Here is a 13,261-nt window from a genome sequence, read left to right as displayed (position 1 = left end):
CAAAAACAAGCCATTCGCATACATAAACCAGTGTCTTATGCATGAAAATTATACCCGAAGTGGCCCGTGTTAACCATTTTAGGTATTAATGCTGAATGATAATCCAGCATTGCTACCTAATGATCCCATCAAAATAATTGTTTCACCATTTGCATGTATGTTTATTTTACGATTGGGGAACCAATGCAACACTAGCATGTATGTCATTAGTATGTATTACTGTACTTTAAACATGGGTGTTACATTTTTTTATTACCGTTTATTTACACAAATTTCAAGAATTCTTGAGAAGCTAAAATATGGTCAAAACTCCAAGTAATTAATAAACATAAAACTGACGAATCCCTAGCATTCACCCTAAGTTTTTGCCATCATTAAAATCTACCATATATACAGTTTATTTGAGAATCTCAGCCCAAGAAAATAATTAGCAAAAGCCAACATTTAACAAGCATGTTAACACTAACATCCATTAGTACATAGGCCCTTATATGTGAGTGTTGTGGGCTTCAAGCAGTTAAATTACTATAGCTATGAGGATGACTTTAGGAAGACTGTGCACAGCATAAAATGAATAGGCTTCTTAAATTAAATCCCTTTAATAAACTTTGGGTGGAGATAAAAAAAAAAAAAAATAGGGTAAAATTGTTGGCCTGTAAGTGAAGTAAAAAATTCTCACCATATAGAATTCAACCTGTATGTTACAGAGATTTCTTGGAAAAGAAAAAACAAGGGGGCCAAACACAGCTTAGCTAATGATGACATAGAAAAAAGGTTTTTTTCCCCCCACTTTAAGCTAATAGAAAACAATAAATGTGAAAATTCTTGCAAACCAGTGATAAGATGTCTTAGAAAGAAACTGTTTAGGCTCTTAACTGTAGGAGCCTAGAGAAATTAGGAGCCTAAGTTTAGGGACTCAGCCGTCGTAAATTTTCAAAAAGTATTAAAAAGCCAAACAAAAAAAAAGAAATGGGGCCTCCCCTGGGGCCTTCACACTCTGTTATTATTTGTGATAGTTGTGGGTGGATCCTTGGGCCAGTGGCAGATGACCACGCCCCCGGGGGAAGATCCCGAAAGGGGCCACCAGTCAGGCTCAGACTTGGGAGACAGACACACTCTAGATCTTTTATTAAACTGTATAGTAAACCACCAGAGGTGGGAATAGTGAGCTGGAAGAGCCCGGCTGGGCTGTAGTCCCTCAGGCACTGGATGGCTGAGCTGTAGAGAAACTGAATATAGTAAGTAGGCAGAGTATGCAGAGTTCAGGAACAGAACCTTGATGGTAACACTCACACAAAAGTCTCTTAAAGCAGCCCAGAGGCTGGAATGAGTTAGGCCCTCGAGGAGCGAGTACCTGGTTCCAGGGAAGCTCTGAGAGAGAGATGGTAACTCACTGGTATTGTAGGCAGCAGTGACTTCCTGGCAGAAGTAGTATTCAGTAGCAGGTCCGGGAACGTGGGCCCTCGAGGAGCGAGTACCGGTTCCAGACTGCGACCTGAAAAGCAAGAGAGAGAGCGAGGCTCCCGAGGAGCGGGTACCCCTGGTAAAGTCCGAGGAGGCAGAGTAGCAAGGTATGCGGAGAGCGAATCCCATCCACAGCGATACCTGAAGGAAGCCCTTGCTAACTTGAATAGCTAGCAAAAACGAAGACCTTAAGTACCTGGTGAGGATGACGTCATCTCAGGGGGACGCCCCTGAGGTTCGCGCCACAGCTGGTACTTGAGTCGGGGCCGCGCCCCAGCGCGCCCTTAGGGGCGGATTTTAAAACGAGCGCGAACAGCCTACTTTTGTTTGCGCTCCAGGCGCAAACAAAAGTACACTGGATTTTAGTAGATACGCGCGGAGCCGCGCGTATCCACTAAAATCCTGGATTGGCGCGCGCAAGGCTATGAATTTTGTATAGCCGGCGCGCGCCGAGCCGCGCAGCCTACCCCGTTCCCTCCAAGGCCGCTCCGAAATCAGAGCGGCCTCGGAGGGAACTTTCCTTTGCCCTCCCCTCACCTTCCCCTCCCTTCCCCTACCTAACCCACCCGCCCGGCCCTGTCTAAACCCCCCCCTTACGTTTGTCGGGGGATTTACGCCTCCCAGAGGGAGGCGTAAATCCCCGCGCGCCAGCAGGCCTCCTGCGCGCCGGGCCGCGACCTGGGGGCGGGTACGGAGGGCGCGGCCACGCCCCCGGGCCGTAGCCACGCCCCCGTACCCGCCCCCAAAACGCTGCCGACACGCCCCCGAAACGCCGCGACGACCGGGCCTGCCCCCCGACACGCCCCCCTCCGAGAACCCCGGGACTTACGCGAGTCCCGGGGCTCTGCGCGCGCCGGGAGGCCTATGTAAAATAGGCTTCCCGGCGCGCAGGGCCCTGCTCGCGTAAATCCGCCCGGTTTTGGGCGGATTTACGCGAGCAGGGCTCTGAAAATCCGCCCCTTAGGCTTCAGGAGAACATGGCGGAAGGCAGCGTCTAGCCGGTCCGGGGATGCCGGAGCAGGTCGGCAAATGATGCCATGGCAGCTAAACTTCCATCAACCAAAGAGGGAGTCGCAAAAGAGGTAAGGTGGGCGGAGTGGAGACGTCGGGCAGCGACGGTCGCAACACACTCCCCTCCTGCCCCATCCTCCAGAAAAGGTGCCTGGGTTGTGAATCATCTCAGCCCCCCCCCCCCCCCCCCCCACACACACACACTTACTACATCTGTGGGTGTCCGAGTCAGTAAAAAGAACAAGAAGGATGCCCACGAATGTCCTGCCCCTCAATCAGCCCTTTCAAATGGTGCCGGCACCACGGTGGCATCAAAACGGCGCCGGTCTCAGGGCTAGATGGTGCTATTTTGTTACAGGGCTGTAGGTGACTGGTCTGTGGGTGACTTTAAACAGTCACCACTCGCTTTGAGCACTCGCATTTAAATTATTCAAGGCCCGGCCAGAGAGTACTGCTTATGTACACAAGGAGGAAATGGATGAGACCTCAGCATGCACTGAGAAAAGGGCATGATGGCCACGCTTTGCAGTTAACTTTACCTAAAGATCTAGCTAGACTTTCCTTTGAGAGGCACATAATTTGCTGAATGCTAACATGCTTGGGCTTGTGAGGTCAATTGCCTGAACAAGATATAAAGGCCCCAAGGTCCTTTAGTCTTGACCCTTGAGAAGGTGAGCTTGAAATGTAAGTGTGTTCTAATAACTTTAATTAGACCAACATGAAACGATTTCGCAATACCTGAGGTTTGAAGGCTACATATCACAGATAGGAGAAATTTGCTATTTGATGCATTTCATACAAGACTAGATAAGTTATTGTACCTGAAAAAAAATGATGTAAAGCACCTTCAACTAAAAAATTGAAATTGGTCTAGAAAAATTTAATGATATTATTATCTATATCTGAAGTTGAAATAGATATAAAAATGTTTATTTTATTTGCCCTACATTACCATATCTACATGTATCAAATATAAATACATTTTTTCTCAGCAATATATATTTAAAAGTCTATTGTTCCACTATTATGTAGAACTGATCATGTATGTGGCCTGTATAAGATAGATATTGATACAGAACAGGGTACAATTTTTAGCACAAATGGTACAGACACAGAGTAAAAGCACATTTTTTTTTACAAGTCTGAGGGCCTTATTCAGAAATATTTTTTTTTTCTCATTCTTTGCCTACAGAAAAAAAAAAATACTGACTAAGACCCTGAATGTTTAAAAATCATGAGAATGTGAAATAATATGATGGGATATATTTGATGGATCTCACCACAAACAAATGGTTATTGACTGGGGAGAGAGGATATCAGGCACAGACGTAGCAAGACTATAAAACAGGGCAACTTAAACAAAGAGAAAAGAAAATGAACAACTTAAATCTTTAATGGATAAAAGGAGGGCAGCCTCATCCCTCCAGGAGAAAATCTACCATCTGTGATAATGAGTTCACTCTCAGTTCATAAGGGAGAAGGCTAATCTGTAGAAAAAGAGCGCGAGTGAGCTGTTTCCTGGATTTGGAAGTGGCTAACATACCAAATGAAGGCTCACGGTTTCATTTTTATTTTCTCTGAGGTGAATTGTAAGACCTGCGTGCGGGAGCACGTGAGTGCACGTTTGGCAGCCCACACATCCGTCCATGGCAATTTTTTAACATACGCACATGTATGCGCACCCGGTATAAAATCTACATGCATACATGTGCGCACGATTTTACACTGATACGCACATGTGCATGCCAGTGCCGCCTCAGTCGTGTAAGTCTGAGGGGATTTTGGTGGATACAAATGCCAACGCAATTACCTGCTTCCCCAGTTCGTTCCCGGTTCTTCCCCAGTAAAGGAGAGGATTTCCTAAACCCTCTAGCTAGCTCACCTCCTTTTTAGCCTGACTCTTAAAACCCCACTGACTAGCCTAGTTTTTTTTTTGTTTCATGACTTACTCGCCATCCATAGCAGAAATGAGGTTATGTGGACAAGAACCCCAGTGCGCACTGGAGTGCATAACTGCTTGCACGCTGGTTTCATCCATATTTCCTGGAATGCCCATACTCCGCCCATGCCCCAGACCATCCCCTTTTTAAGAAAAGAAGTTGTACTCGCGTACCCAGGTGCCTCTTAAAATCCACGCGGCGCGTGCTGAAATACATGAGTGTATCTTCCGGCATTGGCGCATTTAGGGCTTTTAAAATTCCCTCGTTTGTGTGTAGTTGTCTTCTGGGATGCACTGAATCAGAAATTTTGATGCACCTTAAGATAAGGGGCCGGATTTTAAAAGGGTTACACGCATAAGGTACGCGCGTAACCCTTTTAAATCCCCCCTGCACACGCTGAGCCTATTTTGCATAGGCTCGGCGGCGGGCGCAAGCCCCGGGACGCGCGTAAGTCCCGGGGCTTGCAAAAAGGGGCGGTCGGGGGCATGGCCAGGGGCGTGGTTTAGGATCGGGGGGGTGTTCGGGGGTGTGTGGGCGGTCCGGGGGCGTGGCCGAGAGCCCCGACAGCGCGCGTAAGTTACTACTGCCCGGAGGCAGTAGTAACTTTTAAGATAAAGATAGGAAGGGGGTTTAGATAGGGCCGAGGGGGTGGGTTAGGGAGGGGAAGGTGTGGGGGGGGTAAATGGAAAGTTCCCTCCGAGGCCGCTCCGATTTGGGAGCGGTCTCAGAGGGAACGGGCAGCGCACGCAGGGCTCGGCGTGCACAAGGTGCACAAATGTGCACCCCCTTGCACGCGCCAACCCCGGATTTTATAGGCTACGCGCGTATCTTATAAAATCCAGCATACTTTTGTTCGCGCCTGGTACGCGAACAAAAGTACGCGAGCGCGCTGTTTCTTAAAATGTACCCCAAGATGTATGACAGCAGTTGGGTAGCAGTAGGTGACTTGGAGTAGGGCACTATTTCCAGAACAGTTTTGTCATGGGCGCAAAAGAGGAAAAAAAAAAAACCTTATGAAAACAGAGCCCGCAATGTAAGTAAATGGAGGCAATCCAGAATATGCTAATAGAAACCCCCAGGATACATTTGCCTGACTGACAAAAGCCACTGGAAAATGCTTTTGAATTTGAAGTGTATTTTTCAGATATTTTTCTTTCATCTTCCCTTTTCTTTGTTCCAGGTATTAGTCATGGCTCAGTTGTAGCAGGAGTTATCGGTGCTAAGAAACCCCAGTATGACATTTGGGGCAAAACAGTTAACTTGGCCAGTCGAATGGACAGCACAGGCGTCAGTGGCAGAATACAAGTGCCTGAAGAAACGTATCTTATCCTGAAGGATCAAGGATTTGCTTTTGAGTACAGGGGAGAGATTTACGTCAAGGGTATCAGCGAACAAGAAGGAAAGATCAAAACATATTTTCTTCTAGGAAGAGTACAGCCAAATCCTTTAATCTTACAACCAAGAAAACTAACTGGACAGTATTCATTAGCTGCTGTTGTGCTCGGACTTGTACAGTCACTTAACAGGCAAAAACAGAAACAAATTCTGAATGAGAACAACAACTCGGGTATCATGAAGGGACATTATAACCGACGGACTTTGCTAACTTCCAGTGGATCTGAAGCAGTGGCCCAGGCAGAAGGCACTGACAAAACTGAATTGCCATAATAAACATTTTCTTTTGTGTTCATTTTTTTGTATTTCTTTTATATATAAAGAACGCAAATAAAAAAGGGTATAATTTTTTTACAATTAGTATGATAATTTTTTGCGCTCCCGGTTCCTAAACTCTGAACTGTAAGTGAATTGTAGAACAGACAGCGGGAGCCACTCTTAGATACCTCGGGCAGTGCCTGGCGCATCATGGCAGCTGGATCGTGTTGGGGGCCAAACTGCTTGCTTCCTGTTTGGTGGTTCACTAGTATTTATTTGTATTTCCACATTTGTGGTGCGGAGTTCAAGTAGCTGTACTGGTTCTGAAGAGAATGGGAGGCTTTCTAGGTTGTGATACCTTGGGTTGCCTATGTGGTCTTGAAAGCTGATAACGCTAAAAACCTTTTCAGTTGACCCTATAAAAGGTATCACAAGCTACAAAGAATCCTTTTTCCACATATCTTATGCATCTATGTAGTGAAAGTAGACACTATGACAAAATGAGGTTCTAGCAGTTGATTTTGAAGTGTGTATACATATATATAGAGAGAGAGAGATATATATATATGTATCGCATGACCTTCCATATTCTACTGCCAGGGCCCTAGATATGATTTCCTCACAAGCCAATATTTTGCCGAACTATGGACTCGTAGATGCCTCAACTGGAATTAATTCTGCCTCTTTCATTTCCTTCCACCCTGCTCTGTTCTTCCTTAAAATGTATATCCTAGGATATCCTTCCTCTTTTTCTCAGTCTCCTATTCATACCTCAAATGTATTTTAAGTTGCTTTTCTGTCTGCCTGATACCTTCTTTTCTCTATGCTTCTGTCTCGTAGTTTTGTTTCTTATGCATATCTCTATAGCCCTGCCTTTCTTTCTCGTGAGTTAACCAACCTTTTTTATAATTTATAAAGGATATATTAATTATTAAAAGATTTCTCTCCCCTGCCAGGGCCCTGCAAAGTTAAGGTACAGGGGAACTGCAGGGGGCACTTCCCATTTTTTTCCATTTAAATAAGCACATTTCATTATGAAAATAAAAAACAAAACTAAACTTGCACTGGCACCTGGTGGCGGGTTTGTTTACAGTCTTCCAGTCAGGAGTAAGAAGTAGGACATAAGGTGCCACATTGCATCACGGGGTGATTTTATAACAAATCTTTCTAATAAAAATTATCCCATGCCCGAATGGTGTCTGTGTCCCAGTAACTGTATCTGACTTTCTTATAAATCATGTAAAAATCTTTATGCTCTGATTCTAAAATGAAGAAGGATTCCTTCTCAAAACATAAAGATCCTCTCCCACAGATCACTAGATAATAGGCAGACTTGGTTATTAGCAAGTAGGTTTAAATTGAGCTAACATCATTATTTGTCTGAAAAGAGAAAACAAATTCTATACTGTGATTCATGCATGGGAAAAATGCTCTAGGAAAACCTTTAATCTTGACCCCAGAATACTCACTCAGCCTTGCACCCATCTGTGACTTCATCTTGGCAAATGCCATGATACAGTTGGAAATCACTGGTGACGTGTTGCACCCAAGCACTCGGAAACTTGTGACAATGTGAATGGGAGCAGAGGAAGGGTATTGTCAATCTGTCAATAAACTTTCTTGAACTGTACAGTGTCCTTTACTCGGTTACCTTGCCAACTGCTAGGCATGCACTTCCCATTGATTTGCAACCAAAACAGAGTACTGTGCATTTTCCTCAAAGAACAGCTGCTAGAGATGGCATTCACTTTGTCAAAATGATACTGCTATGTTGTCTTTGTGAGTCTGCTCTAATACTTGAAGGTCAAACGTGCTCAGCTAGCTGGTTATAAAGCACATCTGTTACACGTTCAGTTACTGCACAGCAAAAATGCATTCAGACTTCAGATGCTTATTTCAGACACTAAAATCATTAAACAATAATCTTCCTATTGTTTAACTGTCCCAGCATCTGAATGAGTTAGGCTGTGGTTTCCATTCCATTCTAGCAAACTTTTCCACTCAAGGACCAATTTTTCCTTTTAAGTTATTCCTTTGTTCATGTTTTACAGACAATGCAGTTGTGCCTCAGGTCATACAGTAGCATTAAACTTGAAGCAATAAGAAATGGGTTTTAAATCCTATGAATTGAAACCACATGCAGCCCCTGCCCATTTTTACTCCATCAGTGATCGCAAATGCCATTTACTTACACTGAGCCTTAAAAATATATATATTAAAAACATAAAGTGTGGTGGAAACCAAAACCAAGTCTCTCCAAAACATGAGAGCCACCCTAGCAGCTCAGTGGCCATGCACTGAGTGTTGTTATGTGGAAGGCTTGGGTTTAAATTTCCCAGGACTCTGCTTCTCGGAGTCAGCGTTCACAGTCCATAAGGGATGGAGTCTGAGCCATTCTCACTGGCAGCATCTATTAGCTAGACTCGGGGGGGGGGGGGGGGGTCTACATTACCTGGATTCCAGTGGGGGGCATTGGCTTGTGGCCCCTTGATGAGAACTGTCATTGAGATGGCTGGGCAGAGGCGGGAGAAGATATAAAATGGCTCATGGCACTGTTGCCCAAAAGAGTTTGGGTTACGATTGAGCTAGAAGCCTAAAGGAAAAGGAGAAAACTGCTAGGCTACAAAAAAAAAAAAGGTATTGTCATATACAAAATATGTAAAGAATTAATTCAAGGTATTAGATCCTTAGGGATTGGATTTAATTTACTGTGGTTGCTCATAGGAAGTTTCTGAGAACTGTGCCATTGAGGAAAAGACAAGGGATGCTGAGGAAGAGATGGAGAGTCAACAGAGAACATGTTTCCATACAGTTTCACCAGCTGTAATGTTTCCTATTATAATACTACCATAATCAATTAAATAGGTATCTCAGTTGCAATATAAATTATACAGATGCTGTACATGCCATTATAACAACAACATGTACTGCATGTCATGCACAGAAGTCATTAGACTGGAAGGTAAGCCAAAATCCGGAATATATTATAACTATATGGTCCTTTCTAAACTCACTTGTGTGTCAAATCTTGGTTAGGAATGAAAGATTTCATTTTATACATATCTCATTCTTCACAAGCTCTTGATTGAAGAAAAATACCAAGCTATCTATGACAGATGTGGGTGACACCTTATAGTCTAACCTACCTCCTGTGCTACGCTTCATGCATCTGATGGACTCTTCCTTCGAAAGCTCACGCCTCAATAAATTGGTTAGTTTATAAGGTGCCACCCGCCTCTTTTTTACTACACCAGATTGACATGGCTAACCTCCGAGGATTTTTAGCAAGTTACTTGTTTACTTAAAACAATATTTAGATGAATACTGAAATCCTTCTCGTAAGGGGAACAAAAAAATCTCTTTGTTTAATACTGTATATAACACCTCATCTGTCAGTTTTCTCCTGCACAAGATACTGTACTGAAAAATGACAGATGAATTCAAATGCAAAATGTAATAGTATGTTCTCTTATTTCTAGATATGGAATAGAGAATTGGGGATGCTTGCCTTGGCGAAGGCTGTGTCATCCATACTGGAGTTATGGAATACATAAACATTCTTACTTATGCTATGCGAGCCAGGCTTTCTGTTAACAATAAGACAGATCATGTTGGAGTCCCCATATTTTTGCCAGGTTATAAATAAGCATTCATGAGCCACGGGGAGGATAGAAAAGATGGTACCGACTTGGATGGAAGACTTTAAGAAGGCCACTGCTGTAGGGACCTAAAAGGGAGGAAGCCAGTAAAGAGCTCTGAGGGTAAGAAATGTATGAACATATTTTGTAGAGTCATTGAAATTTTGAGCAGAAACATCATCAACATGAAACAGACAAATGTGAAAAATTTTAAACTTGATGGTGACCACTGAAAATCTCATCACAATGGTCAAGGAAAGATGATCCAAAGGTGATTATTAATAAAGAGATTTGAAAACTTTTGCCTTAAAAAGTGAGAACTGGTGTATTTGATACTTGCAAATATTTGCAAGGAATATTGCTTTCTGCCGAATGCTTTTTGTGTTGCTTTCACGGATATATAATGAAAAAGTCACCAGTTCTCCATAATCCCGCCGGAACTTTTCTCTTGAAAAATTAGGGTTTATATTTTGATCTGGATTTTGACTCTATGAAAACATTTACTTTAAAATCACAGTGAAAACTTCTGGTAAAAGACAACTCGCTCCAATATATTAAAAAAAAAAAAACAAAAACAAAGGAAGTCATTTTGAACATCACCTCTATGGTTGGGGTTTAAGGAGCCAAATCAATAAACTTTTAAGGGCAAGTGTGGGTATAAACAGCCATTTACAGAAGCACAAATCACTGCACAAGTCACTAAAGCCTTTACGTGTCACTTTTCTACGGTTGCTTATGTTTATGAGAAGTTATGCAAGCACACAATTCACAATAATGCATAAGCAATTTTGTGGGTGCTGTTGCTCTCTAAAAATGCCCTTCGCCTTGGGATTTCACTTCAGAGGGAATAGGCCACATTCTTCTCAGCTACCTGATTGACACTGCTACGAAAGAGAGGAGGCTGCTATCACCTGGTTTTCCATAGCACGGAAGACTTCTGGATACAGAAGGTGAAGCTGGAAGAAGACAGACAGCTGGCCTAGGCTGTAGGGAGACAGATGTGGGCACAGACAGGAGAAGAAAGCATGGACAGGGTAGGCAGCCCACTGGAAAGAGGAAACCATGCATTTACCCAGAAAGGAGGACCTACTGGCACCTGAGCCCTGCAGGAGGCCTTGGTGAACCAAGCACACTAAAGAATACAAAATCTGAATTATATATGAAACAAAATCTTTTTATTGGAATCTCTGAAAGAGCCAGGTTCTTATGGCCTGGATTGGCCACTGTTGGAAACAGGATGCTGGGCTTGATGGACCCGTGGTCTGACCTAGTATGGCATTTTCTTATGTTCTTATCAGTCTTACAATAGGCCAACAGTAGTCAAAATTTGCAAGGCATCAATGATAAATAACCTAAAGGAACCATGTACAGTTTCACGATGTTCTGCTTTTTGGATCATGCCACATAGAAAACACAGAATGTCCCAGCATACAATGGACAAAGGTGATCCAGAAGTCTCTGAATTATAGGCCAAGAACTAGGCCTGTCTCCTTGACAGCCATTTCAGTACAGGTAAGTTGTGCCAGCCTGCAGAATTCTTGTGAGCCAGCGTTGGCTCTGATGCTAGGTGTAGATTCTGTCGTTGTAGACATTGCTGCTTGAAGCCTAAAGGTCTCCATGCTTTGCTGCACCCAGGTAATCTCGGGGTACAGTTCAGGGTGGGCTGCAAACCGGCAGTAAAGTCAAGAATAGGCTGTCAGTTCTGTCCTTTCTTTTTGGGATTGTCATTCAATGGCAACGGAACGGCCCCTCCTGAGGTACAGTTATACCTATAGTCTGAAGTGCAATGAAAACAGTTCAGATCTTGATTTACTCCTTGCAGGCCCCTCCTAAAAAAAGAAAAAAAAAAGCAGATGGGGGCAAAGGCCTAAAAGAATGCAGGAACACCTCCTGTACTACCCTTCATGCATATGACAACACCCCTAAATAAAATGAAAATACAGCAAAACACAATGTCCCAAAACTCAGAGAAACTCTTCTCTGTGCAGTGGCCAAGAGAAAGAAAAGTCACTGCTCTCCACACATCTATAGCCTGGTTTATAAAAATAAAAACAAAAATACTCAGCTGCCCCCCCCCCCCGCCCCCCAATCCCTTATGAGGGAGCAGAGGCACAATCTCACCCTTCATCTACTCAATTGTGCCATAGGCCTCAAATCTTCTGCCCTTGCTTGCAAGAGTGAAAAAAAAAAAAGATAGAAAACCATCAAGGCAAAAATCTGGCACAATCTTTCAGGGCTGATACAGGCCCAAAGGTTCAACCCTTAAAATGGGCCTAACCTCTGTCTCATCTGCCCCAAGATAAAAAGAAGTTGGTTTACAGTACCCTTAATTCAGTTCCATATCTGACAGCTTCTCAGACGCAGCGCATTTCACATCCATCTCCTCCAGAGCCTCTGCAAGGTCTGTGTGTTTTAATCTCCTCACTGCCTGGGTAGTTCTATCTTCTCCACCTTCATTTCTTCCCAGGTGTCTGCTCAGAGATGAGTTTTCCCACTCTCCCTTCCCCAGAGCCCCATTGATCAGAGTTTGTCTCTGGTATCTTGGGAAATGTAGTTTTCTCTTGAAAGCTCTTTGTTCTAGGGATTTTTGCTTGCACTTTACTCTACCTTTAACAGGCTGCTTCTTGCTATCTCACCACACTAGATTAGAGGGGAAGTGAGGAATTTCCTAGTCAAATGCCATTCTGGAATTTGCCAAACTTCTGGTACCAAAATGACTTTAGTTGCATTGATTAATGATTTACTCTTGATCTGGCTGGGGGGTGGATTCTCTGTTGGTGTTTCTTGACCTTAAGCTCTGCATTCATCATAGCAGATCATGATAAACAATAAAACGGAAAGTGTCATAATGCCTCTGTATCGCTCCATGGTGAGACTGCACCTTGAATACTGTGTACAATTCTGGTTGCCGCATCTCAAAAAAGATATAGTTGGGATGGAGAAGGTACAGAGAAGGGCAACCAAATGATAAATAGGATGGAACAGCTCCCCTATGAGGAAAGGCTGAAGAGGTTAGGGCTGTTCAGCTTGGAGAGGAGACGGCTGAGGGGAGATATGATAGAGGTCTTTAAAATCATGAGAGGTCTTGAACGAATAGATGTGAATTGGTTATTTACACTTTCGGATAATAGAAGGACTAGGGGGCATTCCATGAAGTTAGCAAGTAACACATTTAAGACTAATCAGAGAAAATTCTTTTTCACTCAACGCACAATTAAGCTCTGGAATTTGTTGCCAGAGGATGTGGTTAGTGCAGTTAGTGTAGCTGGGTTCAAAAAAGGTTTGGATAAGTTCTTCGAAGAGAAGTCCATTAACTGCTATTAATCATGTTTAGTTAGGGAATAGCCACTGCTATTAATTGCATCAGTAGCATGGGATCTTCTTGGTGTTTGGGTACTTGCCAGGTTCTTGTGGCCTGGTTTGGCCTCTGTTGGAAACAGGATGCTAGGCTTGATGAACCCTTGGTCTGACCCAGCATGGCAATTTCTTATGTTCCTCAGATCACAGGGTAGTTGTCTTAGGGATTCCATAGGGATCTTGCCTGTCTCCAGTTCT

General features: G+C 43.6%; 1 protein-coding gene across 2 annotated transcripts in view; it reads left to right on the top strand.

Moving 5' to 3' along the window:
• The window catches only part of ADCY8 (adenylate cyclase 8), a 546,512-nt gene extending 540,345 nt beyond the window's left edge, over positions 1-6,167 (top strand). For both annotated transcript variants that reach the window (XM_029592041.1, XM_029592040.1), the window contains one exon: positions 5,596-6,167. In XM_029592041.1, coding sequence (XP_029447901.1) covers positions 5,596-6,083 — 488 coding nt within the window. In that variant the 3' untranslated portion in view covers positions 6,084-6,167. The remainder of the gene's footprint in view (positions 1-5,595) is intronic.
• Positions 6,168-13,261: the final 7,094 nt, after the last annotated feature.

Source organism: Rhinatrema bivittatum, chromosome 2 (genome assembly GCF_901001135.1).
Source record: "Rhinatrema bivittatum chromosome 2, aRhiBiv1.1, whole genome shotgun sequence".
Taxonomy (NCBI): Eukaryota; Metazoa; Chordata; class Amphibia; order Gymnophiona; family Rhinatrematidae; genus Rhinatrema; species Rhinatrema bivittatum.
This window is presented reverse-complemented; position numbering and strand designations above follow the sequence as displayed.